General features: G+C 41.2%; 1 protein-coding gene across 8 annotated transcripts in view; it reads left to right on the top strand.

Moving 5' to 3' along the window:
* Window positions 1-26,298, top strand: part of osbpl8 (oxysterol binding protein-like 8) — an 87,617-nt gene that overhangs the window by 35,737 nt on the left and 25,582 nt on the right. For 5 of the 8 annotated variants that reach the window (XM_074626276.1, XM_074626274.1, XM_074626275.1 and 2 more), the window contains 2 exons: window positions 7,307-7,343; window positions 8,871-9,059. In XM_074626276.1, the coding sequence (XP_074482377.1) occupies window positions 7,307-7,343; window positions 8,871-9,059 (226 nt within the window). Of the gene's footprint in view, window positions 1-7,306; window positions 7,344-8,870; window positions 9,060-18,920; window positions 19,338-26,298 lie in introns of those variants that run through there. The other 3 variants (XM_074626280.1, XM_074626277.1, XM_074626279.1) reach the window with 2 other exon arrangements.

The raw sequence follows: 26,298 nt of genomic DNA, 5'->3' as shown, positions 1-26,298 counted from the left end.
GATATTCAACTTTGAGGAGTCCAATCGTATTTTTGTGAGACACTATAACATGTTTTTTATTGATCTCTGGTGGGGATTTGAGTCCCATGTTTTTATGCCTCAGTCGTGGCTGGAGGCGTTATGTGTTCAGGTTGTTCATCCGTCCCATTCTCGTGAACGCAATATCTCAGGAACGCCTGGAGGGAATTCCTTCAAATTTGGCACAAATCAACCAGTTGGACTTATTGAATTTGTGATGAACTGATTAGATTTGTGGTCAAAGGTCACTGTGACCTCACATCCATCCCATTCTCATTAACGCAATATCTCAGGGAACACAAATTTGGCACAGACATCCGTTTGGACTCGAGGATGAACTGATTAGATTTTGGTGGTCAAAGGTCACTGTGACCTTACGTCCGTCTCGCAATATCTCAGGGAACGCCTTGAGGGAATATCTTCAAATTTGGCAAAAATGTTTTATTTATCTGTCGGGTGCATTCCATAATGTTGTCAAGCACTTCTAATAATAATCAGAGCATTTCAGTGGCAAAAAAAAGCACTTGTAAGTGGACGTAAATTGAAGGTGCGCAATTGCTTGATATGATTACATTGCAGCCTGTTTCCCTCAATCCATCAATACTGGACCAATTTCAAAAATTATTGTCCCCATTAGTCAGTTAGACACAAAACATGGAAAATAAGGTCCATGTTAGGGCTGAACAATTTTGGAAAAATATGTGATTCTGATTATTTTGACTGATTTGCGATATTTCAGGGAATGATATTTTTTACATTGTTATTCTCATTTTCATTAACAGTGATTATGGTGTGATTTTTGCAGGGATCTATACCAAACAAATGGGTTTTCCTAAGTCTGAAGATTATGATGTGTAGGCATCCCTGCAGCACCATGATATTTAATTTAAATGCTAATTTGGCACACATTTCGCCTTTAACAAATATTGTGCTTCCTGCTTTTGCACATTGCGATTACGATAAAATTTCCAAAAGAAAAATACCGAAGTTACCCTTTACGTTTTTTTTGTTTTAAGCTGCCCTTATCCAAGTTAATGGATAAAATGACGAACCCACCGTTTGTATTGTGTGTATTAACACTCAACACTGCGGTTCACCTCAGTTTTACGGAGCATTTAAGAGTCTTTCAATCAATCAATCAATCAATCAGACTTTATTTATACAGCACCTTTCAAACAAGAGTGTTTAAAATGGATTTAGAGACTAATGCACACCAAAAAAAACTATATAAAAGTTCATTGAATAAGAAAGCTCTAAGAGGTGGTTATTTAACATAATAAAAGATAAATAAAAGAAAAGGAAATAAAAATAACAATAAAAATAAATAAATAAAAATTATGAAACTACACAAAATAAGCAGATTGTATTAAAATAATACAATTTAATAAAAATAAGATGGAATAATAACGATCAGCAATAAAATGTTGATTAAATAAAATAGAGTAAAATAAACACTATAATGATGATGATAAATAAAATAAGTATTAACAATAAAAAACATAAAATTATAAAACTATAAAACACTACATAAAAGGCAGACTAAATAAATAGGTTTTTAGTTTAAACATATCAATATCTTCAGCTCTTCTCAGTTCCTCCTGAAGGTTGTCCCATCGGCTCGGAGCGTAACGGCTGAGAGGTTTCAGAGGAGAGCGAATATTACACTAACATTTGGCCTGAATTGAAACATGATTTCAAATGAATGCTCGGCTCAAAGTAAATAAATAAGCCACTGTTTGCTAACACGTTAGGAGATAGTATAGTATGGTTGCAGGTAATTAATGCAAATTTAAGTTAAAGCCAACCTATATATGTAAAGAATAACAACACCTTTCTAAGGCACCTTATGTTTGGCCTTTTTCTTTAATTCGTTACCCGTCTGTATTTGCAGCAACCACACAGCATGACGAGTATACAGTAGAGTAAACAAACTAATGAAATGATCTCCAAGAATGTACTGTGTTAGTGTTAGCTGAACAAATAGCTGCCAGTAATGAGTCAGCTGCTCAGCAGCAGTCTGCCAACTACAGTAAGACGATGCTCTCTTTCTCTTTGAGTCTCTTTCTATATTCTTTCCTTTATCTTTTCTTAGTCTCCTCAACATTTCCATGACAACATGTATTTATGGGGTGGAAGACTACATTTGTCTGATATTTGTTGCTTGAATAGAATGGCCAGTCCATTGAGTATTAGACCAGCATTTAGCTTTTGCCTTCATATCAACATGTTTTGATTCCAAGCTGAATACTCGGCAAAAGGTGCCCTTCAGATATAGAAAGACGAAGCTGTTGTTGTTATCTCTTCTTTCCCTGCTACTAAAAAGAAACTGGGTCAGAAATGTGCTGCGAGTGATGTTTAAACGTTATGTAATATGTCATGGCATTTTATCCTGCGTAAGCACTCCTCGTCTTTTCAGGGGCAGAGAGAGCGTGCTGTGTTTGAGGCGTTGTTTGGAGGAGGTGAATGGGGCTAATTTCTGTTTCAGCATGTGTGTCAGTAGAAGAATGAAATTATAAAAATTATATGAAATTATATTTAATAAATATTTAATATATATATTTATTTAATATATATATAATATATATATGTATATTTAATATATATATATATGTATATATAATGTCACATTTTAGCAATTAATTAATTGTAACATTTATTTTTAATATTATTTTGGTCACATTTGATGATATATTTATTTATTTATTTATTTATCGAGTATCTATTTATTTATTAATTTATTTCATATTTTGGCAGGTTCCGTCTTCCATATGGACTACTTTAGGATCTAAATGTATGAGCATTGTGACGTCTATTTGCTTTGAGTCATATCATTTGACTTTGCCTTAATCAAACACAGCAATCTGCTGCTCACCGTCCTGTAGTGCAGCAATACCTGCCCAATATCCAACCTTGTTTTCTGTATTTTGAGTCATACATGCACATTCGTGACCACATTCACTGACATCCTGGTGCCGTTGAATGCTTAACTCCTACGGTTTATCTGCCGTTTGGTTTGACACTTTACATGAAAACTGGCTCATTCTACCTTCTTTAAGTCCAACTGCTGTCTAACTAAAGCATGTGGTTGCATTGGGTGGCTCTAGTATGGGACTGGGACTGGAAATTCATAAAACAAACAACACAATTGTCAGCTGTCATCTTTCCCAGTATGTGTGATCAGCTGCTGCGTGAGTGTGCTACTTTACCAACACAGCTTCAGAAGAGCCTTTTAAAATGACTGATGATATTTATTTAAAAACATTTTTTAATGTATTTTCTTTTCACATGTTCCAGAAAAGATTATACAAGTAATACATTTATTTATTGATAAATGAATCTACCAAGTCTGCCCGTGTGGTTATCAAAGTATTGTTATATCTGATCACGCCGCTCTGACTCTGCTGCTGTCTCTCCCTGGTATCTCTTGTATAGACATCGCTGTTTGATTGCAACTCTACTATCTGATGAGAGTTTTTTAAAGGAGGAAACAGCAAATAGCTTTTTCCTTCAACTCAAACTAGAGATTGCAATTTTGTTGGCTGATTCAGATTTTTTTTTAGCAAATTCCGACTATTGCCGATCCTGATTTTCTTTTTTTTCTGTCCCAAAAAATAATTTCAACTGTCCCAAAGTCAGTGTAAACTATCAAAAATTCTAAACGTTATCCTTTTACCGTGTTATTGTCATCTATACGGGCATAAAAACACACAATCCAAATGATTAGGAAATTAATTATTGTATTTTTATTTAAATATTTGCTGTGATTAAAAAAATTATCTTGGCATTGATAGTTTGGGGTTATTGTTTTACTTTTGTTTTTTACCCGTGGTATGGAGAATCGTGGAATATCACTAGTACTGGTATTGAGTACTAAATTTCTGGTATCGTGACATCCTTATTTACATTGTACAATGCCTCTTGGTTGAAAAACAGTAAAAAAGATTTTAGAAAAGTAAGAAACATAAAAGAAACTGTTCTTATAATACTTGTAAGTTTGACAAAACTTTAAATAAGCATGAGCAATGAGTCAAACTTGAACCAGAAAGAGATCCATTGATCGGCCTGCCATGCATTCAGATGTACGAGTCAGCCACCAGCCTCCGCAGCTTGATTGTCGACGTATAGTCACCGAAGCTTTTCAGATGCTAATATCAGCCCGCCACATGTAGCGATCCAACTGTGTCTCTCATTACACTGTGCCAGGCTGCTTGTCACAATTCATATTTCTTTTTTTATTCGTGACACTTTGAGATTATTCATAGCCTTTCACTTTGTCTCTCTGTCAGTCTCCTCCCAACCTCCACGCACTCATCTGCATAATTAATCAGCACCAATCATCAGGTGAGGCTTTTATGAAGAGCATCCACGCCGGGTTCACGCGTCAAGTCTGTCAGTCAAGGGAATTGGCAACAGATGCCACGAGTTTGTCTCCTGTTGTAACCAAACAGGATGTGATGATCTGGTTTTGGGATCAAACTCTGTGATCTGTGATCATGGATGGCAGCGTTCTCATGCAGGTTGGAAAAGCAGAAGTTTGTTGATTAGAATTCATGGACTATTTAAGGAAGAACTAGGGTTGGGCAGTATTAAACTGACAATAGTGCTTTAAGAAAAACAACGATACACAAAATTATCGTCGAAAAAAGCTGGAGAGAGACGCACATAGATATAAACAATCTATAGATTGGAGATGCATATGTTGTAATACCCATAAGTAGCCACAGAGTGGCGGCAACATAGAGGCAGTAAGCGCTGTTTTACACAAGGACATGCTGAGATCAGTAAATCAGATGAATCAACTGGTGATTGGTGTCTGCTTTTTTCACATCTGAAATGACGACACTGTAGTAGCTTGGAATGGCGGTCTCAGGTCTCACTCTCTCTGTCTCTCTCTTGCACACTTGCTAACGTTACGGGCCGAGAATGAATATAGCGCAAAATTCACAACATTATCAATACCAATATCGTGTTGAACGATAATCTCGTCATATTGCCAACCCGAAGAAGAACTATCTAGGACTCCTCCCAGCCTTCCAGTCCGTCGTTGCCCCTGTGACTGTAGGTCAGTGTTTTGTAACCCAGAGAGAGTAGCCAACATTCCCAATGCGTTAAAAAGAGATGAGCCAAGATTCAAATAGAAAACCACTATGTTGATGCTTCTCCAACAAAGCCTTGTAAATCTACCTCTGACTGTTCAGTGACAGTCTCCTAATCCGTCCGCCTTATTGTTGTAAGCAGCTCTTAGTATTGTCTATCCTCTCAGACAGTAGCTCTAAGGTTCCTAACCAATGAGGACTTAGCGTTTCGCTTTCCCCTTCCTGATTACCTGAGCCATATCCAATCAGTGGCATTGTTTCCTTCGTCTTCCTCCTCACTGAGCCGCCCGCGGTCGTGTTTCGGCTGCCCGCGGATTAGAGCGGCGTCGCTCCAGGTCTCGTCAGACGGGCAGTTCTACGGAGCCACGTGTCCTCCCGAGGATGGAGAGATTAGGAATATTCTGAGAAATGATTTGGAATGTGAGTGTGGTAAACGACTTCAGGTGTGTTGCTTGCGGGCCGGAGGACGGCCACGGTGAGCAGACGGGATTAGAGCCCGTTTTTGTGGCCAGCTGTGAGGTGTTCCAGCCCTCTGCTGTGCAGCAACAGGTGGAGATGTGTGGGGCCAGAGCTCAACATCTGGCCAATGAGAGCTCCTGTTGCTGCTCTGTGGGGTGGACTTGGATGCATTTTTAGGTGGCAATGTGCTTCCATCTCTTTAAATTAGAGAGGAAGGAACTGTACACGAAAATGCATACATTTAATACTTAGAATAATTAACTTAATCGACCAACAGTTGGTCAATTGATCCATCACTTTGGTCCAGACTGAAATATCTTAACAACCCCCCCCCCCCCCAGAATGTTCATTTAGTGCCACCTTGACATTTTTGGTTTTCGGTTAAATGTCTTGACAACCATTGGATGGACTGCAGTGAAATTTGGTACGGACACTCGTGGTGCTGAGAGGATGAATCCTAGTGACTTTTGTGATCCCAACTTTTCCTTCTACACCTCCAGCTAGTCAAAGTTTTCACTTCACTTATCACTGTGAAATAACTCTATCGGATGGATTGACGTTCATGGGTCCTTGATGATATATCCTAATGACTTTGGTGATCCTCTGACTTTTCCTCTCGTGTCACCATGAAGTTGATGTTTGTGGGTTTAAGTAAAACGTCTCAACAACTATTGAATAAATTGTATTACAATTTTGTACATAAATTCAGGCGCTTCTCAGGGTGTCCTTCCGTCCGTCCTTCCGTCTGTTCGCGTGTCACACTTTAGTTTCCGGAGTTTCTCGGAAACTATTTCACTTAGGAACTTCAACTTTGGTTTGATGGTTGACAGTGTGGTCTAGTTGTGCCTTTTGGGGGATAGAAGTCCAGGTTGCCCAACATTTTTGACATTTTTCCAAAAAGGCAAAACAAGTAGATAATGAGTGAGACATCTCGCTTCTTTCTCATCTCTGTTGACAGTTGCATGCAGTCATGTGCAGTACTCGCTGATACCCGATCCTGCATTTTAGGCTGTATTGGAGACATTTCTGATACTGGCATCAGTATCAGATCAGTACTAAACTCAACACTAAAACAGTCTAATCTAATCCGGTGGTACAGTCAGCTTCTATCAGATAAACAGAGATGAGGCTAACGTGAATGCAACAGTAATTGTCAGGTCTGTTGAGATCTAAGCATTTGCTCTGTGTGTGTGTGTGTGTGTGTGTGTGTGTGTGTGTGTGTGTGTGTGTGTGTGTGTGTGTGTGTGTGTGTGTGTGTGTGTGTGTGTGTGTGTGGTGATGTCAGTTCATTCAATCCTCTTGTATTACCCAATCCCCCATCATTATCTCTGCCATTGTCCCGATGTGTTGCCGGTTATGTGTCAAGTTGTGTCTTCTGTTAATATTTTTGGTTAAACTAATGTCTGTTTTTTTTCTTTTGTTTTCTGTCTCTGTCTCCTCTTTTCTTTATATGATTTTATTGTGGTGTCCTGTGTGGCTGCGGCTTCTCCTGCTGCTGCTGCTGCTGCTGATGCCGCCCACTATCGTCCATCCTGCCGCACGCACAACCTCCCACTGCCAACATCTGGTCAACAACACATGGTGGACGGCCCTCTTCCCCTTCCCCTTCTTTTAAATCTGTCTCCAAAATCTCTGACACACCTTCTCAATCACCCTCTCACTCTCTGGTCTCTCCATGTATCCCTCCCTCTTGGACTTTTCTTTTTCTGTCACCACCCTTTCCCCCCTGCTAGCACCACGCAGAGTTGAGAGAGCACCATGCCACCTCCGGTAAGCCAATGACCTTTCAGAGGAAGGGCTAAGGGCAGTGCACACAGTCAGAGGAAGGGTCAGAGCTGGTGTTTAAGGGTAGATAGAACATAAGGGAGTGTGTGTATTTCAAGTAAGGCAAAAAAGCTAATATTAATGCACCCATTTTCCACAATGTTCTCTGGCAAATGTTTATTTTTCCATGGTATTGTGTAACTGTTCTCTGGCTCCCTAATAGTTCTGTTGATTGCTCTGCCAGCACCTTAGTTTATTCAGCAAGGGTTCACCCTCATTAATAAACCATCAACTGCAGATTGTCACGTAGCAGCAGCATTTGCATGCAGTCTCTTTGACATTAATTTAGCTCGGTGCTTTCTTTTTGTACTTGCAGATTTTCCAAGTTACATAAGCCTCTTTAAAATAACACCTTCTCTTGAGTGTTTTTTACCATAGATATTAGAGCTGTCAATCGAATAAAATATTTAATCACGATTAATCTCACGATTGTCCATAGTTAATCTCCATAAATCGCAAAGTAATCGCACTTCTTTCAAGAGATTTTTCAAGTATTTAATACTCTTATCGACATGGAAGTGGGCAAATATGCTGCTTTATGCAAATGTATGCATATATTTATTATTGGAAATCAATTAACAACACAAAACAATGACAAATATTGTCCAGAAACCCCCACAGGTACTGCATGACTTGACTATGACTTGCCCCAAACTGCATGTGATTATCATAAAGTGGGCATGTCTGTAAAGGCGAGACTCGTGGGTACCCATAGAACCCATTTACATTCACATATCTTGAGGTCAGAGGTCAAAGGACCCCTTTGAAAATGGCCATGACAGTTTTTCTTCGCCAAAATTTAGCACAAGTGTGGAGCGTTATTTAACCTCCTTCCAGACAAGCCAGTACGACATGGTTGGTACCAGTGGATTTTTTAGGTTTTCTAGGTTCATATGATTAAAACTGAGCCCGCTACAACCTCCGGAAGATCAATTTCATTAATGCGTTAAAGAAATTTGTGGTGTTAAAATGAATTTGCGTTAACGTGTTATTATACTACCGTATAACTAAACCAGGGAGTTTCTCTTTAAACAACGAGAGAACTCCTGTTTTAATTTCAGACATTTATTTTGGTCCTCTGCCAACCAAATTGAGCTCCCAATGAGTAGCATGTCTGCTTGCTTCATTAGCACCAGGTAAACAAGGTGGAGTGATAAGGGACAAGCACACATATGGAGGTTATCAGCACTCATGAAGAACCTCTTTTTTCCAATCATAAGACATGAAAACAAATGTTATATAAGTTCTCAAAATGTGTTATGAAATGTAAGGCTGCATTTACAGTAGCAGATGGTTCCACAAGAGGGCTGTCTGTAGATGTTTTCTGATCTGAAGGAAGATGGCAGCGTGTCTGATCTTTCCTCTCATGTCCTTCCTTTTCATCTCTCACCTCCCATTCCCCTGGCTCCCTCCCTCCCTCTCTCCCTCCCTCCCTCCCTCCCTCCCTCCTTCTCTCCATCTCTCTGCGTGTAGCTGTCGTAGTGTGCGGTGATGACACCGTCCTTCTGACCCCAGGCAGGATGAGCCAGCGCCAGGTGAAAGAGCGGGACAAGGAGAGGGAGAAGGAGAGGGAGAAGGAGAGGGAGGCAGGCCTCCAAACGCCCAACAGGGAGCACGTGGCCACCCCGTCCAGCCTCAGCCCGGGGGTCAGCTACACCCACGGTAAGATACACACTTCCTTTGCACCCCGCAATTTACCACGAGAAGGCAAGGTTTCCCACTTAAACTTGTATTATAGGTCAGTTTTGGCTCGTACAGTATTACATTGGGCTCCATGGATTATTTATAGATGAAAATATACTTGCACCCTTTTCAGAAATGACCTGGAACTCAGCAAGTCTTATGGTAAAAAACTTTTTTTTACTTAAAGTTCGCGGACTCAGTTTTAAAGCTAGAGTGAAGATACTGGCATCCTGAGAAACTAGAAAACTTAATGAATCCATCGGTACCAACCATGTCATACTAACTTGTCGAGAAGGAGGCTAAATAACGCTCCAAACTTACGCAACATTTTGGTCATTTCAAAGGGGTCCCTTGACCTCTGACCTCAGCTGTTGTTGCCTGTTGGGCTGCAGTTTGCCATGTTATGATTTGAGCATATTGTTTTATGCTAAATGCAGTACCTGTGAGGGTTTCTGGACAATATGTGTCATTGTTTTGTGTTGTTAATTGATTTCCAATAATAAATATATACATGCATTTGCATAAAGCAGCATATTTACCCACTCCTCTCGTCTTGTGCTACTTTTTAGGGCTGTATTGATATCGTGATATGAGACTATATGTCGTCTTAGATTTATCGTAATGTCATAATATGGCATAAGTCTTGTCTTTTCCTGGTTTTAAAGGGGGCATTACAGTAATGTGATGTGATTTTCTGAACATACCAGACTATTCTCACTTTTCTATTATTTGCCTTTACCCGCTAAGTCATCATATCCACACGTCTGCTGATTATTGATCAAAAATCTCGTTGTGGAAATGTGTTGTGAAGGCATCATCATGTAGTATATCGTCATCTACTTTTACAACTACATTCTAACATTTACTATTATTTAATTGCCATTGGCTGCCGCTGTTTAGCGAAAGTTAAAGAGAGTAATCCTCCCTCCCTTATCTGTAAATGTCTTCCTTACATGAAAAGATTTGCGTGGGATTGGATTTCTCGGTGATCTCCAATGATCAGATTTTCAGATGAACCCCTTCTCATTTTCTGGTAACACTAGTTCTGTGTGATGAGGCCAGTTCCTTTGCAGCAGTTGTCCTGATAGAACACATGAATATGAATCAGATGCTGCTGAATGGTCAGAGCGGCCGTCTCATAACGGAAAGGTCACAGACTGGTTCAGCTCAGCAGCAGCAGCCGTGTCTCACTGAATGATCGATGCTCCAGATAAGAACAGCTACATGCCTGAAATACAAAGATACTGTATCAAAGACCTAAACCCACACATAGAGACCCACTGTCTCGTTGTATGTATCCTGGTCCTGGTATCTGATAGAGACATGGGACATGTGTAGCCTCAGGACAGCTGTCGGTGTTGTGTTTAGCCTGTACCTTTCCCAGACACTCCTGGTGGAGAACAGTGACTCATGCTCACTCGATGAGTGTTTCTCAGACTGTCTGTCTACTGATGCACAGCTTCAAACCTGCAGGCTGAGCAGCTTTAGAGCCTCTCTTTTTCTGCTGCTGTTGTCATTCTGCATATTTTCTATGCAGCTGTACATCACATAGGATCATGATAGCCGCTGTGTACTGTACGACCTACAAAGTCAAAATAACTAGTGTACTTGTGGTCAACAGCGGAGCGGGTTAGCCTCCTGATCATGGACCCTGGTCTAATAGTAGTGTGTCATTCTACTGGGCCACAGATTAGGAACAAATCTAACAGAGGATGTGTAAGTGTCGAGAAAGAAGCTCAAGGGTAAATCTGGCCGGGGTCTTACATCACCCTTCACGCTGCTGCTTTTTCTTGTGATGCAGCGCCCTCTTGTGGATTCTCTGCTGTGGTTAGTGACAGCAACATTTTGATGTACATCTTCTAAGCATCTGTTTCGTTCAAAGCTTCACATCGTCAGCTTTTGTTTTATCACAGCACGGTCAAAATTATTATTTTTTTAAATACAGACTCCAGTGATGGGCAGGGCAAGAATCTTCAAAACTTCAGCCAGGTAGATTATATTATCAGTGTTTGGCCTGCTGTGGCTGCCAGTTTTGATCCAGATAGAGGACATCTCACCAGTTTCATGATCTGCCAGTATCACAGGTCACATGTGGAAGCTGTGAGTCTTGAACCAAAGGATTGTTGCAGAGCTGCACTTACACTATTTCAATTCTAAAAATTACCTAATAATCAGAAGTCTGTAATTATATGATTCAAATGATGGCTTTTTCTATTTGGTTGTTAAACTTTTGGGTCATATTTGGGTAGTTCTAGCATTGTGGAATCCATCTGCATTAATACATTTTGGAGGTAAAAGCAGCTCAGTGTGTTTTTCTCATTCTTTTAAAAGGCCTGTAGGCCCACATCTAACCACAAGAGGGAGTGAGCATGACATAGAATTAATACATATCCCTCTTTTTTCAACACACATTATGCTCTCTGCCTCCTCACCATGTGTGCATACAACATCACATCAATCACTTGCGATAGCTTTTATAAAAGCTTGTTCTGCTTAAAGGGAAGTTATTATGCTTTTGTTCTTTTTCCCTTTCCTTTAGTGTTTTATAAAGTTATTGTTGCATGTAAAAGGTCTGCAAAGTTACAAAGTCCTTGACCTCTGACCTCCAGATCAGTGAATGTAAATGGGTTCTATGGGTACCCACGAGTCTCCTCTTTACAGACATGCCCACTTTATGATAATCACATGCAGTTTGGGTCAAGTCATAGTCAAGTCAGCACACTGACACACTGACAGCTGTTGTTGCCTGTTGGGCTGCAGTTTGCCATGTTATGATGGGAGCATATTGTTTTATGCTAAATGTAGTACCTGTGAGGGTTTCTGGACAATATCTGCCATTGTTTTGTGTTGTTAACTGATTTCATTACTATTGCCAGATAATAAGTCATTACCAGTAGTGTGTAATGTGCTGATGGCTTAATTTCAAGTCCGCAGAAAAGAGACGAGGCTTGTGTTGTGCTGTGATAGTGACGGTACACTGGTTACGGTGAATGAGCCCAACGATAGACACGACTATGTGTGTGTGTCTTAGCCCAGCCGTCCCTCCCAGCCGGGACCATGTTACACTTTTTACGTTCAAGAGGAGAAGGAGGCACTTCAGCCAAAACTCTGGGGTTTAGTTGCACTTTAAAGGGGAACAATGGCTATTTTTTACACAATGACACAGTTTTCCCTGTCTAATAAGGGTTTATTGTTAACTTAAAATAGATTCAGAAGGTGACAGCATGTTTATTTATGTCATAAATGTCATTGAAATTCTATACTCCAGTCATATCGCTACTGACAGCCCTGGCGATATGCCCGTACATGAGCAAGTTGCAGTATTTTTTTCCATCATGTTATATAGCTTCTAGAATAATATCGTTGTTCCCCTTTAATGATTATGTATATTTATCAAGAGTAAGACATGTCTTCATGCAGTGTACGACCCCCTTTGTGCAGTTGTCCTGCATCTGTTCTACACACTCTTTTGTCCGGTTCACTCATATTAGTATAATAAAATGTAAAAGAGTCTTTGGCAGATAGTATCCTGAGAGAGCGTGTGTGCTGATACAGCAGCAGCAAACCTACAAGCATGAGTGGCTGTCGTCCGTCCAGCAGCAATGTCACCTCCTAACCAGAACTGCATCTGTAAATCAAGAGTCACTAAAACGGCATTAATGCTTTTTTTTTTTTTTTTCTGATCCTCAACTCCCTGCAGCACTAAATGGGTATCCATGGCAACGGATTTCACTTCTACTAGCCCTTGGTCCTGCGTCAAAAGCGATGACAGCGTATGCCTTGATTTTGTTTTTTCTTTGACCGATGTTAAAAGATCCTGTCACTTGTTTTCCTAAGGCTGCGGTCATAAATGACTGAGATGTTGTTTAACTTTTTGTTTTTTTGACTCCAGAGTCACAAGGTGGTGACCGTCGCACTGACAAAAAGTTATTTCTGATTTGAGAAGAAGATCGTAGGAGTTGTGTGAAAATTCACAGCTAAAAGGCATGAAGATCGATTATGACGATAGTTGTTTTTTTCAGCTCATTTTAGTAACTCAATGCTGCTCAGTAAACAACATGCACCGTTCCCATAAGTTGTGTTGGAACATAATTACATGTGATTGTACCCCAGGAGTGAAGTGCCTCTTCTGACTGACCAATTTGCTATATTTATGCGCAATTACATCACTCTCTAAAAGCCTTGTTTACACGGGATTTAATCAAATTCTCCCTCTACTCTCGCCAAAGAAGGATCCGACATCGTCGTTGTGAATCACAACGTTTTAATAATTGTGTTTGCCTAATGAAATAAAACCTGGTTTCACATTTACAGACATTTTTTAAATGAAATTACTGGCAAAGGTGGGAAATAATCAGATTCAAGTCTTATCTCACAGTCGGTGTGTGTTAAAGGGGACATATTATGAAAAACTCATTTAGGTATCTGGAGCGCCTACCAACACACAAACTGTGAAATAAGAAGACCCAGTCAGTTTTATGTGGGCTGTCTAGATCAGAAAACGTGTGATTCAACAAGCCGTTCAGATTTGGCTCCCCTGATCCGTACTCCAGAACACCTTTTCAAGTGGACTCCGGCACGGATCGTCGAACCGTCCCCGAGTACGGTACGCAGCGTTCACACTTATCAATCAAACTGGACTTTGGGGACAAGTGTACTCGGATCCAGGCCCGGGTCCCTGATGTGAAAGCACCCTAAGAGTCGTCAGTTAACCTAACTGTCTTTGGACTGTTGGAAGAAACCTGAGCACCTGGAGTAAACCCCCGATAACAGGACACTGTACCCAACAACAGTTATTAGGAGATGAAGAGGGGTAAAAGCTTCGATAAACAGGGTAGAGTTCTTCATATATATTGGTGGCTAGACCAATATTATCGACTGATATGAACTTATTACAGATATATTGCACTTAGATATATTGTTGTACAATATGCAGTAACAAAGAGAACAGAGCAACGTTAATTTTCAACTCGTAAAATGTTCCAAAACTTCAATAACCTTTTTTTTAAATCAAATATCATTGGCCTCAAAAAATCCATTGAGAGTTATTTATAGTCAAATGTTGTGTATAATTAGTTTATAATTCAAACTGCTTTCATAATGCAGCTGGAGTGTGACTGTTTTGCATCATCACATAAAAACTCTGGCGTCCGTGGTCTGGCTGCCAAATGAGCCTTCTTTCCTTTATGACTCACCCAGAGCAAAAAATAAACCCAGGAGCTTGTTTGACAAGGCTTCCTCAATCGGCTTTGGAGCTGCTCTCGCTTTAACTGACTTGCTGTCGCCTTTCCAGGTAAACAGAGCGTCTACCTGTACTGGAGAGCGAGAGAGAGAGAGAGGGAGGTGGAGAATGAGAATGATGCAGTGAAGATGATAAGATAGTGAGAGAGTTTAAAAAACAAAGAAATGAATATATTTGAATCGTTGGAACGGGAGAAGAGAGGTGGAAAGCGAGGAAGTGCGAGGGCGAGAGAGCAGGTGGGGTCAGCGTGGATTTAAGCTCAGCCTCAGGGATTATGCCCTGTCAGACGGGGTTAACTACATGGACGGGGGTGGGAGGGGCTGCTCTTATCTGCACCTTCAGTCCAGTGTTGCTTCTTCCGCTCACGCTCCCATCCAACGAGTGGCTGAGCCCCGGGAGGCCTGAGCGCTAAGAGGCTACAAGGCTCGACAGCGGAGATATGTACCGTAGATAACAGAGAGTAAAGGAGGACAGGACGAAGGGATGGAGGATATCTCTGCCTCGGGGCCTGAGCTCTGTTGGCCTGGACCGACACGTCCTGGATCTAAAGCGGGAGGGATTTTAGCATGATTTGAGCGATTGGAGTCCTGTCGACACTTGACCTTGGGACACTTTTCTTTAAGTTTTAGCCTGAAGGAAAGCAAGGTATGGTGCGAAGTAGTGCCTATTGATAAGGCTGTGTGTGTTAGTGCTTGACATCTGTGTTGTCCTAGTTGTACCTGCTCATGTGAAATCCCCCCCCCGTGATGATTTCTGACCTGTGCTGTCTGTGAATATGTATGCTTTGTCTATGCGAGGTGGCTCTCATGAGGATAGAACGAAGCTCACACCAAGCTGAAATGGCTTTTTACTCACCAGACGTGGACAGAATCAAGAGCCCTTGATTCTTCTATTCTTCCAAGAGTCTGACTGTTCTTCCAGTGAGACTAGGAGAAGAGGAATACAGCAGAGGATGCCCGTAGGCTAGCGTTCAAAAAGCCTCTTTGTTGCAGAGCTAATCCCAGGCTTACAGGGTCTCCTTGTAACGTTCATGTAAGACTAGATGTTTGTCTGCATGTGACCTACTGTCTGCAGTTTATGTATCACTTGCACTTGGGTAGCTGTGTCATAGTTTGTCTGCAGTGTGGTCATGGTTTGTTTGCCTTTGAGCTTTATATTTTATTCACTATAAATCTTATGAATGATTATAAAGCAAGATTTATTATCCCTTGATGGTTCTGACATTTGTGTTCCCATCGTTGTTGTCACAATGAAAAGCCTTTCATAATGGCCATTTCATTTCATTATAAGTATCATTTATATTTATTTTAGACAGAGAAAAGTTAAGAAACGTGTAGTAATTTGTAAATAATAGTAATAATCCACAATTAAAACCCCGTAATATATTCATTCATGGAGCTCTGCAAGTCACTGCATGTTCTACAACACTGTCCGGCACATATTTCAGAATAAAAGCCTTGTGTTAACAAATGAAGGAATTCTGTCCACAGAAAAAAACACTTGAGGGCTTTTATTTTGAAATGAAAGCAGGAAGATAGAGACATCGAAACTGTAGCAATGTAGCTGATATGATGTCATTATACAGTCAATAGATCACCTTCACTGTCTGTTGCTGCTGTGAACCGCGCGTCTCCCATCGGGCAGTGTGGCTGCTCGAACCTGTTAACACGGACGCCGACATAAAAAACAACAGGTAATGCAGCTGCCACGCGCTGCTGACGTTCCCAGTGTGGACGAGGCTTAACTATTCAAGGTCAATGCCTGACCTTAAAAATCTCGCGGGAGTTTCCCCAGTTTGCGGGCTCCCTTCTAGTCACTACCCTGTCATTGCCATCTCTAAAGCTAGCACTAGCATGGCTAATAGAAATGGGCACGGTACTGTGTCCGGAATCAGGTAATCCTTTAGGACACAAATCTACCAATAACTTTGGCCCCCTTCAGTGAGAATCAACACCTGTGTTTGGCTACTGCTCCATAGGTGCAGCACTCCCTATACCTGACACCAGCTCACCTGATAAAGCACTGGAGCAGGTAGACGGTGGTGCACGAGTAACTCCATCCGGGGCCAGTCAAGCCAAAGAGCTCAAACAATGCTTACATTTGTACACTTAGTGGTTCTGCACAATGACTACGGGTTCTCAGTCAGTGAATGTGGTGAGGATTTTCCAGAGTCAGTACTCCTTAACAAGAATCAGTCCCAAACTTCACTGGAAATAACTTTAAAAATGACCCAGATGATGACTATACTTAGCCAATGTTTCTCAAGCAAAATGCCATTGGACCAGCAGAAATGGGCTTTTCCTCTGCAAGCAGGTTAATTAGGTCTGGGATCTGAATGATGCATACAGGACATCCTAATTACCTGTGTTAATTAAAGAACATTGGAGTCAGGCAGGCAGAGCTGCAGTTTTATCAGTTTTAAGATCCATCAGTTTGGCTCGGGCGGTTGTTTCAGAGGGGATTACAACGTTTCTTTCTCCGAGCTGTCTCGGATGGTACATCTCCACGAACTGGTGTTAGCACAGCGTGGTTGTGATGCCAGCAGAATGCTATTCGTTTTTAACACTGAAATGAAATAGGACAACAGCAGATTGGGTTTCAAAGATAAGTCCCAAAGCTTATTCATTTCTGGAGAGATACAGTAACCACTGGCGCCCCTTGCACAAAGACTTATCTTTCACAGCCTTCAGCGCAGCAACGTACCCTTATTTTAAATCAAGACACTACATAACACGGCTATTTACAGCATGAAAAAGAGGTCAGCGAAAGAATCCAGTTCTATTAGCTTTTCGTCTGGTCTGTGCCACGTTTATTCCCCAATATACAGCTGGGACTTGCACCATTCAGATAACACTTCTAGGAAACGGTATCCTAAGTGCGTCACAGATGTCTGCCAACAAAGCAATTTACAGTCAGAGTCACATGCTCGGTCACACACACGAAACCTTTGGTTTCACAACTGTCTCTGACTCTGCACCTGAATATAGGAAATATGACAATATGACTATAAGAATTGAATTTAGATTTTGATTGATGGACTGTCCTGTAGCTATTTATTGGTCGGATAAGTCGCCCGCGGTTGAAAGTAATTGGTTTACGTCTGAGGAATATAGTAGGGTCAGCGTAGAGCACCGGTGTGATCAAGTGCTTCCTTCTTTCCTCAGGAGAGCTTATGTTTGGTGATTGTATATGCCGGTGTGTGTGTGTGTGTGTGTGTGTGTGTGTGTGTGTGCATTTACATACGGTGACTACATTTACATGCACAAAATATTAACTTTTTTGCCCTTATTCCAAAAAAGACAATATTCCTACTAAGCTGTTAACATGGCTACTGAAAATGAATATTCCACTGATATTCCCATTTACATGCAGCCATGCTGCATACTCTGATTAACGTAATTGGTGGCAAATACAGCCTCCCTCTTTCATTCCTCCAACCACCTTGAAAAGGTCGGCGTTGCGATATTTGAGCATATCCAAAATCCTGATGATATCCAATTCTTTCATAATGTTTAAAAGTAGGTGTGTTTCTCATTCTGACCAAAAATGCGCGCTTTTCTTTGAGTTGGTTGCAACTTATGATTTTTATAATTAACCTCTTAAAAGTCAGACGGGCTGCGGATCTTTTGGCGGTTGTAGTGGGATCAGTTTTAAAGCTAGAGTGAAGATTCTGGCATCCTATCAAACTACAAATCTAAAGAATCCATCGGTACCAACCATGTCATACTAGCTTTTTGAGAAGGAGGTTAAATAACGCTCCAAACTTGCGCTAAATTTTGTCAAGGAAAAACTGGAAAGGCCACTTCATTCTAATTCATAGTCAAGTCAGCACATTGACACACTGACAGCTGTTGTTGCCTGTTGGGCTGCAGTTTGCCATGTTATGATGGGAGCATATAGTTTAATGCTAAATGCAGTACCTGTGAGGGTTTCTGGACAATATCTGTCATTGTTTTGTGTTGTTAATTGATTTCCAATAATAAATATATACATACATTTGCATAAAGCAGCATATTTGCTCACTCCCATGTTGATAAGAGTATTAAATACTTGACAAATCTCCCTTTAAGGTTCATTTTGAACAGATAAAAAATGTGCGATAAATTGTCTCTTTGCTTCTATACTCTTTGATGTCACCCCACGGCTCGAGAACTACCTTTGCAAATCAGAGCAGACTGGGCTATTTAAAGAGACAGGTGCTAATATATATAAATTATATATATATATTCAGACAGACGGTATGAGAAGAATAATGTTTTTTTTAACATTAAAGCATGTAAACATGTTCTAGTAGAAACCCAAAATACACAAGTATGAAGCTGAAAATGAGCATGATATGTTCCTTTTAACCAGTATCGTAGACCCCGGTGACTAATCTATTGAAATAAGTTGAGAAGTTAAATGTAAAAATTAAAAAATGTAGTGAGAGATTGAGCAGAAGAGAAAGATGAGATGTGGAACATAAGGGCTATTTTCAAGATGCAGAGCTCTCCTACCCATCCAGAGGAGAGGGAGGAGGAGGGGCTCAGCTTATTCGTTATTAAGTACTTACAGGCTGCTGCTTTCATACACACTCACAGAGAGAGAGAGAGTGTGTGTGACGGAGGGAGGGAGAGAGGGAGCAGTCTGCTGATGGAAGCGTAGAGGAAAGCAGCATACTGCACTTGTTCACTGCCTCGTGTTTGAGCTACCCTGTTTGTGTTTGTTGGTTTACTGGCTTGACTCACTAGCTGCGTGGGACGGATCGGACAGTCCCCCCTCGACCTTCTACCCTTGGGTCTTCTTAGCACTCCCCCCATCCGTCCCTCCCTCCCTTCATCCCTTCCTTCCTCCCACTCGCCAAGGGGAGCTCCCCGCCGGCCCCATGATGAAGGAGGAGGGCCTGCTGAGTCGCCGCCGTTTCTCCACGTGCGGCGGTACGGCGTCGCTTCGACCCCCGCACCCGGACGGACGCAAACTCATCCGCAACGCCTCCTTCGGGGGCTATAACGAGCTGTCACCCATCTCGCTGCCAGGTGGGTGTATGATGGTGTAGAGACGCCTGTGTTTTTGTGGAGACTCCCCCATACTGGGGAAGTGTTGCTGGCCCAGTAGTAGACCCTGCTGTAGTTCTACCTTGTGATTGACTGGTATCTCTGTAGTAGTGGATGTGTTGGTGGTTAGCTGTGAAGAAGGTGTGTCATATAGTTCTTTTCAGATGTACGGTCAGTAGCTTGCTTTAGAAAGTCAGTTCTCCGGATCAATACACTGCAAGCTTGTTTGTATTGATTTGTGTCTGCTCAGTGTTCAGAGAATGGATTCAGACTGGGTTTGGATGAGGTTGCGCTCCAATTTCTGCAACAAAAAGCACATTGTTCATGTAAGCAGAGAGAAAGGAACCTAGAAAAAATTTACATTTAAATGCGTTACCTCCACGAACACAGCCGAGGGGCAACTTCCCCTTACTGTATGCATCCTGTATTTAGATCTTACTGCTAAGCACAAATGGAAGTAGCTACAAAATACTGTAAAGTTTCCTCACTTTTTTGTGTAAGAAATAATAATGATACTGTCGCTATTGTGCATCATTTCAAAAGAGGAGGAAATTATTTGTGGCTACTGCGTCTACAAGGACTTTCTCATGGCCAGCTGGTGAATGACATCTGAGGGCTGTCGTTGCTAGGAGATGAGCCGTCAACTTCTGGGATGCGCTACTTAAGGGAACACTTCATAATATTCTACAAACCCCCCTTCAACAAGCCCACACAGTGTTGGCATCAACCGTGATTTAAGACCATCACATTCTGTTTAAAGCTGGTATTTCTGCACAGTTATAGATGAAGATCACGCTACATTAATATTATTAGTATTATACTATCTGTAGAATTAGATTCCAGTGGCCTACGCAGCCACCACTGGAATCTAATTCTGTTGGCGTTTAGCCTTAAAAACACAAACATTTTCACTGCAACAATAAGACATCCGGTCTACTACAACATCCAACATACTGTGGCTGTTAAGTTTGGTTGCCATTAATATTATTAGTATTATACTATCTGTAGGATTAGATTCCAGTGGTGGCTGCGTAGGATTGTTTCAGACTTGTGTGATACAAACATTTCCAATAACTCCAGAGTGTCGTAAAGTCCACAAGTCAACATTTATTTAAAAAAAAGATATTTGTAATAATTTCCAAAATTCACAACATGTTTTTATTCAACAAAATATTCTGCTTCAATCGATATTTGTTGGCGTTTAGCCTTAAAAACACAAACATTTTCACTGTAACAATTAGACATCCGGTCCACTACAACATCCAACATACTGTGGCTAAGTTTGTTGGCTAACTTCCATCTTGTTAATGTTACGGATTTCCACTTTTCGTTCAAGTTATTTCAACACCTGCTGATACATCGGCAGCTGTAGTCGCACATTAGAAAGGAGGGGGTCCAGTCTGCATAAGCTGTCTCTTATCATGGTTCCAGATATGGTGACAACAAAAGACCGGCCTATCAAATCTCGCAGCAACAGGTCGTCCTGTAACCGTAGCACTACGTATGTTACTAACAACAGATAACCATTTAAGGGCTGTTGCAGTTCAAACAGGCCACAGCAAGCCGATGAACGAGGAACGCTCAGGCCTCAGCTCAGCTGGCTTGTTTTTACTCAGGTTCCAGTGATACCTCTATGAGAGTGCAGTGATAATCCTTCTTCATTTTTAGAAGTACACCAAATCCCCTAGGAACATTAAGGATTAAATCAATTTAGCGTGCATTTTTAAAAATCGCTTCCTCTGCAGTCTGTCCTTTTGTTTGTCCTGCTGAAAAGCACACAAACCTGGAGGCAGACAGCTGGCAGCTCCCCTGGAGCTTTGAGAGGGTGGATGTTCTGTTTTTAACCTTTATTAATCCAGGAAAGCTGACTGTGCTCAAACACTGCCCACACTTTCATGCTGTAATTCAGACCTTGTGCATGCGACCTAGTGCGACCTCAGTTTGCTGTTTGCCAGTAAACATCAACAGTTGTTGAGGGGAGGGAAGGAGGGGAGATTGTTCGACATTGTCTTTCTTTCCTCTGACCTTTCCGTGTCTGGGGATTCAAGCTGGTGACCTTTTGGCCGCAAGCCCACTTCTCTCTCCTCTAAACTAGCACCTCGTCCAGCAATACAGAAAACTGGAGCCGCGAGACATCGTCTGAGTCATGTTGTTTTCCTCTCAGTCAGCTCCCATCCTCGGCTCCATTCATCCTTATATTCTCGACGCTCTGCTAACAGGCACCAGCTCTACGGGAGACTGCAGGAGACAGCTGGTGCAGGCGGGTTGCCCTAACTCTTTTTTTTTTTTTTCGTTTTACCTTCTCTTACGTGTATCTCCCTGTTTTTTTTTTATTCCACAGTGGAGTCTACTGATACAATTGTGCCTGCTCTTACGTAGCTTTAACATATTCATGATTTGTACTCTATGTCTCATAGAAAACAGCCTTGCACGGATGGTTGAGGACTTTTTGTTTGTATGCTGGCAATATGTGTGGTGTCAAAAGCTGTACTTTGTGGTTATGCTTGCCTGTCAACTAATTGTCTCTAGCCATTGGGGCTGGGTATCTTTTACATTTTCATAGCTAGTGCAGATACAGGAGGTTCTGTACCAATATCCAACCTTTTTGCTACCTTACTGAGAAACATGTTGTTTTTGTATAAAACCCACCAGAGTCTGTCAACAAAAAATACTATTTCCATAATCGATTTATCATTTAATTTATTACTCAAGCAGAACTGCAAAGCCTTGAGAAGGTTCCAACTTCTCAAATGTGAGAATTTGCTGCTTTGCTTGGTCTCAGATTATGTCAAACTGAAAGCAATCCAGGATAGTCTGTCTGAGACAGGCGAAAAGGGAATTGTAATTGTCAAGACGCAGGAGCGAGCCTGGTCCATACACCTAGATTACGCATTTTTAGGTTTAAACAAGATGTATAATTGAATATCATCTGCATAGAAACAGTCAGAGATATTTTTAAAATTACTTAATTATCTGCCCGAGAAGAAGCAGGTACAGTACAATGTAAACTATATCGGACCCAGGACAAAACCTTGGAGGACACCACAAGAGACTTTCAGCTAGTTATGAACAGTAACTGAAAAACTCCAAGGCTGATCCAGAGATACCCACCCACTGCCTGAGCCTCTCAACCTCGATACGGTGGTCCACAGTGTTAAAAGCAGCATTGAGATCAAATAGTAACAACACAGAACATCAAGAGATCATTTGAGACTCTAAGAAGAGCAGTTTCTGTTGAGTGCAATTGACAGAAACTAAGCCAGTATCTGCACTTCTTTTTGTTTGACTCTCCTAAGCCTTTTTCTATATATCAAAAGATGGGATGCCAAGTCATTGCCTGCAGTCGTTACCAAGGCCAAAGAACAAGCCAGCATCTGGCAGTGCGCATGAACTGAAGCCCCGGTGGACTATATTTAGAGCACCAACACAAAACCGCAGCCATGGTAATACAGCCTGCCTAATGCCCCCCACTCTCATCCAGACATATCCTGTTTGAAATATCACCCCTTCCAAGAGATAATGCGCTTTTGTCTCGTCAAGCTTCCTGCGTGCAGGACATAATAAAAGTACAACCCTTTTAAATGTGGTGTGGGCCACTTTATCTCAGTTGTTGTTATGGTTGTTAGTGCAACAGCACTGTGACAGGCTGCATAAGAAACAGGTTTTAAGGACAGGAACGAGGCCTGGAGATTCAAATGATCAAGGGCAGGGACAGGCGTGGGCTCAGCTGTGCCGGGCTGAATTATTGATACCCCTACAAAGTACTGTGATACACCCACAAATACACTTAATCCCAAAATAATATCACCTTTTATTGTTCTCTCTTGTGCAATTACTGCCTAATATTGAGCGGATGCAACCTTTCACGTAGACGGGGCACTCTCCGATGTGTTGTTCACTGTTGTTTCCTCGGTAGCCAGGGACTAACTGCAAGGATAATTGATTTGGAGGTTGAAAATGGACCCTTTATAAAGCTAATAAGAGAGTGGAAAAAGCTGCACCCTTGCGGTCGATAATGAGACGGAGTCATGGCTCGTCTTGAGCTCAGCATGACTTGGCATACTACTTGTTGGAACATTCAGTGGAGTATCTGACCATGAAGATAATGTGATAAGATAGTGAGATAAGATGTTTGATTACCAAGAGGAAGTGGTGTACTACAGTAGCAGAGAACAGAAATTTGCTTTATAGATCTGATGTGATATTAATATATTTTATTAAGTATCTGAAATTACGTTTTAAAAAAATAGTTAAAGCTTTCTTTTTAAATGTAATTCCACCAATTTGACATATGACGATCAGTTTATTGATCTCACAGAGTGCAACCCAACAGTTGTGTACTGTCTTATATGGCTCTGGAGGAGCTTTATGAAGTTAGAGAAAATAACCCTGCTGATGTCATCAGGGTACAAATTTATAACAGAAAGCATGCGTTACAATCTGGGGGGTGTGGAGTTTAAAAGACATATATGTTTAACAGACACGAATTGTCTGTTTTGGTGCAGTATCCTGTTATCCTACATTCAGTCTGAGCAGCAAAATAGCTGAACTGTGTCAGCCAAACGGGTCATCCTGCACAAGAGTGAAGGAAGACTGCTTTAGGCGTTAACTCCAGTTTGCAAGTTTAGTGAAAATTCCTGTACCAATGTCTCCACAACACAAATCTGTACTTTGATTATACTCAAAGGGATTCATAGTTTGATATACGCTACTAATTTGATAGAAATTGTCCCGTTTGTATCTCTTTTCCTTCGATGGACCAGCCATCTTTCAGTTTTCCTGATTTTTGAGCCAAAGTAGTAGAGCCGCTGTTGCCATGGCAAGTTTCCCTCAGTGGCAAACACTCTTAAAATTGATATATTCTGGAGAGTAACCAGACTGACAGCTTCTCCATCCATTTGTTGTTCTCAGGTGACCTGTTGCCATGGTAGCCTTCACATTTCCTACAAAATATAACAGCCCCATTGAGAGTTATGCATTAATTATGAATCATGGTTTAAAGGAAAATATCTACATTGCTTCAATATTTATTTCTTTGAATCAGTCTAGTTTTTTCTCTATTATGAGCTTTAACTTGAACATAGTTTAATCTGTGGGATGGTATTGCCTTTGAGCTTTCCAAAAAAAAGAGATAATGAACTGGTTTTGGAGAGTTAGCAGCTTGAACGAAAGCTCCTGTTGGTGGGAGAGGCAGCGCCAGTGTTGCATTAATCATGACTGGGATGAGATGACATGTTTTCAGGGTTGAGGTTCTGAATGTGTAAAATGTCACGACCGCAGCTGGTGGTTTGTAAAGGGATGTTTTCAGGTGAAATTGACATCGAGCCATGATTATTTCAGTGTTTACTTGCCTCGTGCTACTGTGTTTTTCTCAGCAGAGGTGCTGGCTCAACCAAACCTATACTGTACCTCCAAGGGCATAAATAGACAATGACCAACCTTACTTGCTGCTTACAGCTTCTGTATCACAAAGTTATTTTCACTTTTGAGACCAGCACATACGTGTACTTCGCAAAAGTTAAGGTGGCGCCCCCTTTTGTTTGAAAGAAAACTGAAGGTCTCATAGACGAGTTTCTTTCACCCCAAAAGGGAGCGCAGCCTCGGAGATGATGCCATGCGGGTCTGGTCTATAGCTTGGAGCCATAAAGACCCTCTATTATATATTTTTTAGGACACGGCAGGGGAACAAATCGCAGCATTTCTGGATTTATTGTTGCTGCAACCAACAACTCTTCAGTATAGCATTATTACCATTGTCGGTTTGTTCAAAGTAGAAGTTTGGAGACATGTTTCAACTTCTTCTGTTTACTCTGTTACCGTCTACGAGGGACACGGGATTGGTTTCCCCCAAAAGGGGGCGTGGTCATGCGAGCCTACTCTGGATGACGTATTGCCGGTCTGATGTATAGCAGAGACAGTCAGTGATAGGAGAATTAATATCCTTTAATACCTGAATTAAAATACAAAATAAAAACATGTTAATAAAGGGTCTATGTACTTTATTAAAATATGTGGTATGTGGTTTGTACAGAAGTGAATTGAATGGAGTGTTTGTGTCTGTAGTCCAGAAGCGCATTAATGCTTTTGGCGACCGCATTCACTTTGTGAGGCAGAGCATTAATGTGGATATAAATCCATTGTAGCCGCATGCAGCTCTTCCTCTCTCAGTCTCTTCTCTCTTTTCTGTTTCACTTTCTCTCTCCCGTCTATGATCTGTGATGCAGAGTGAAAACACTGCAGCTCCAGCTCTAAAAGCCAGACTAGTCAGTCTGCAGTGGGGCGTGATCCTCCAGTGATACACACAAACTCACACACAAACTCACTCCCTGCCATTCATTCACATGAAGAAAAGGGTTAAATTTAGCTAATTTTCACACACGGAATGGCCTGAAAATTTAACAATGCAGTGAGACAAAAATATGGGTAGTGTAAAGACATTTAATCTAAAAAAAGAATTCAAATGAAAACATACTGTAGGTTACTTATTCTGCTTCGATCCACTTAAATCTTCATCATCATCATTTAGTCAGACTGCTTGATTGCAAATTGGAGGACTAACAAGCATGCCAATTAGTGCGTTCATTAACTCAGTTGTTGTTCTTTTACTTCAGAAGATTCAATTCTCTTTCAGGTCTTACTCGAATTATGTATTGGCTATATATATTTTCATCAGGGCTGTCAAAGTTAACGCAATAATAACGCGTTAACGCAAATTAATTTTAACGCCGCTAATTTCTTTAATGCAACTGATTTTTAGGTTGTATCGGGCTCCTACCTAAGGAATCTATTGGTACCAACCATGTCATACTAGGTTGTCGAGAAGCAGGCTAAATAATGCTCCAAATTTATGCAAAATTTTGGCGAGAAAAACAACTGGCATGGTCATTTTCAAAGGGGTCCCTTGACCTCTGACTTCAAGATATGTGAATGCAGTACTGGACAA

Source organism: Sebastes fasciatus, chromosome 23, assembly GCF_043250625.1.
Source record: "Sebastes fasciatus isolate fSebFas1 chromosome 23, fSebFas1.pri, whole genome shotgun sequence".
Classification (NCBI taxonomy): Eukaryota; Metazoa; Chordata; class Actinopteri; order Perciformes; family Sebastidae; genus Sebastes; species Sebastes fasciatus.
Note: the sequence above shows the minus strand (reverse complement) of the source record. Positions and strands in the feature narration are given on the sequence as shown.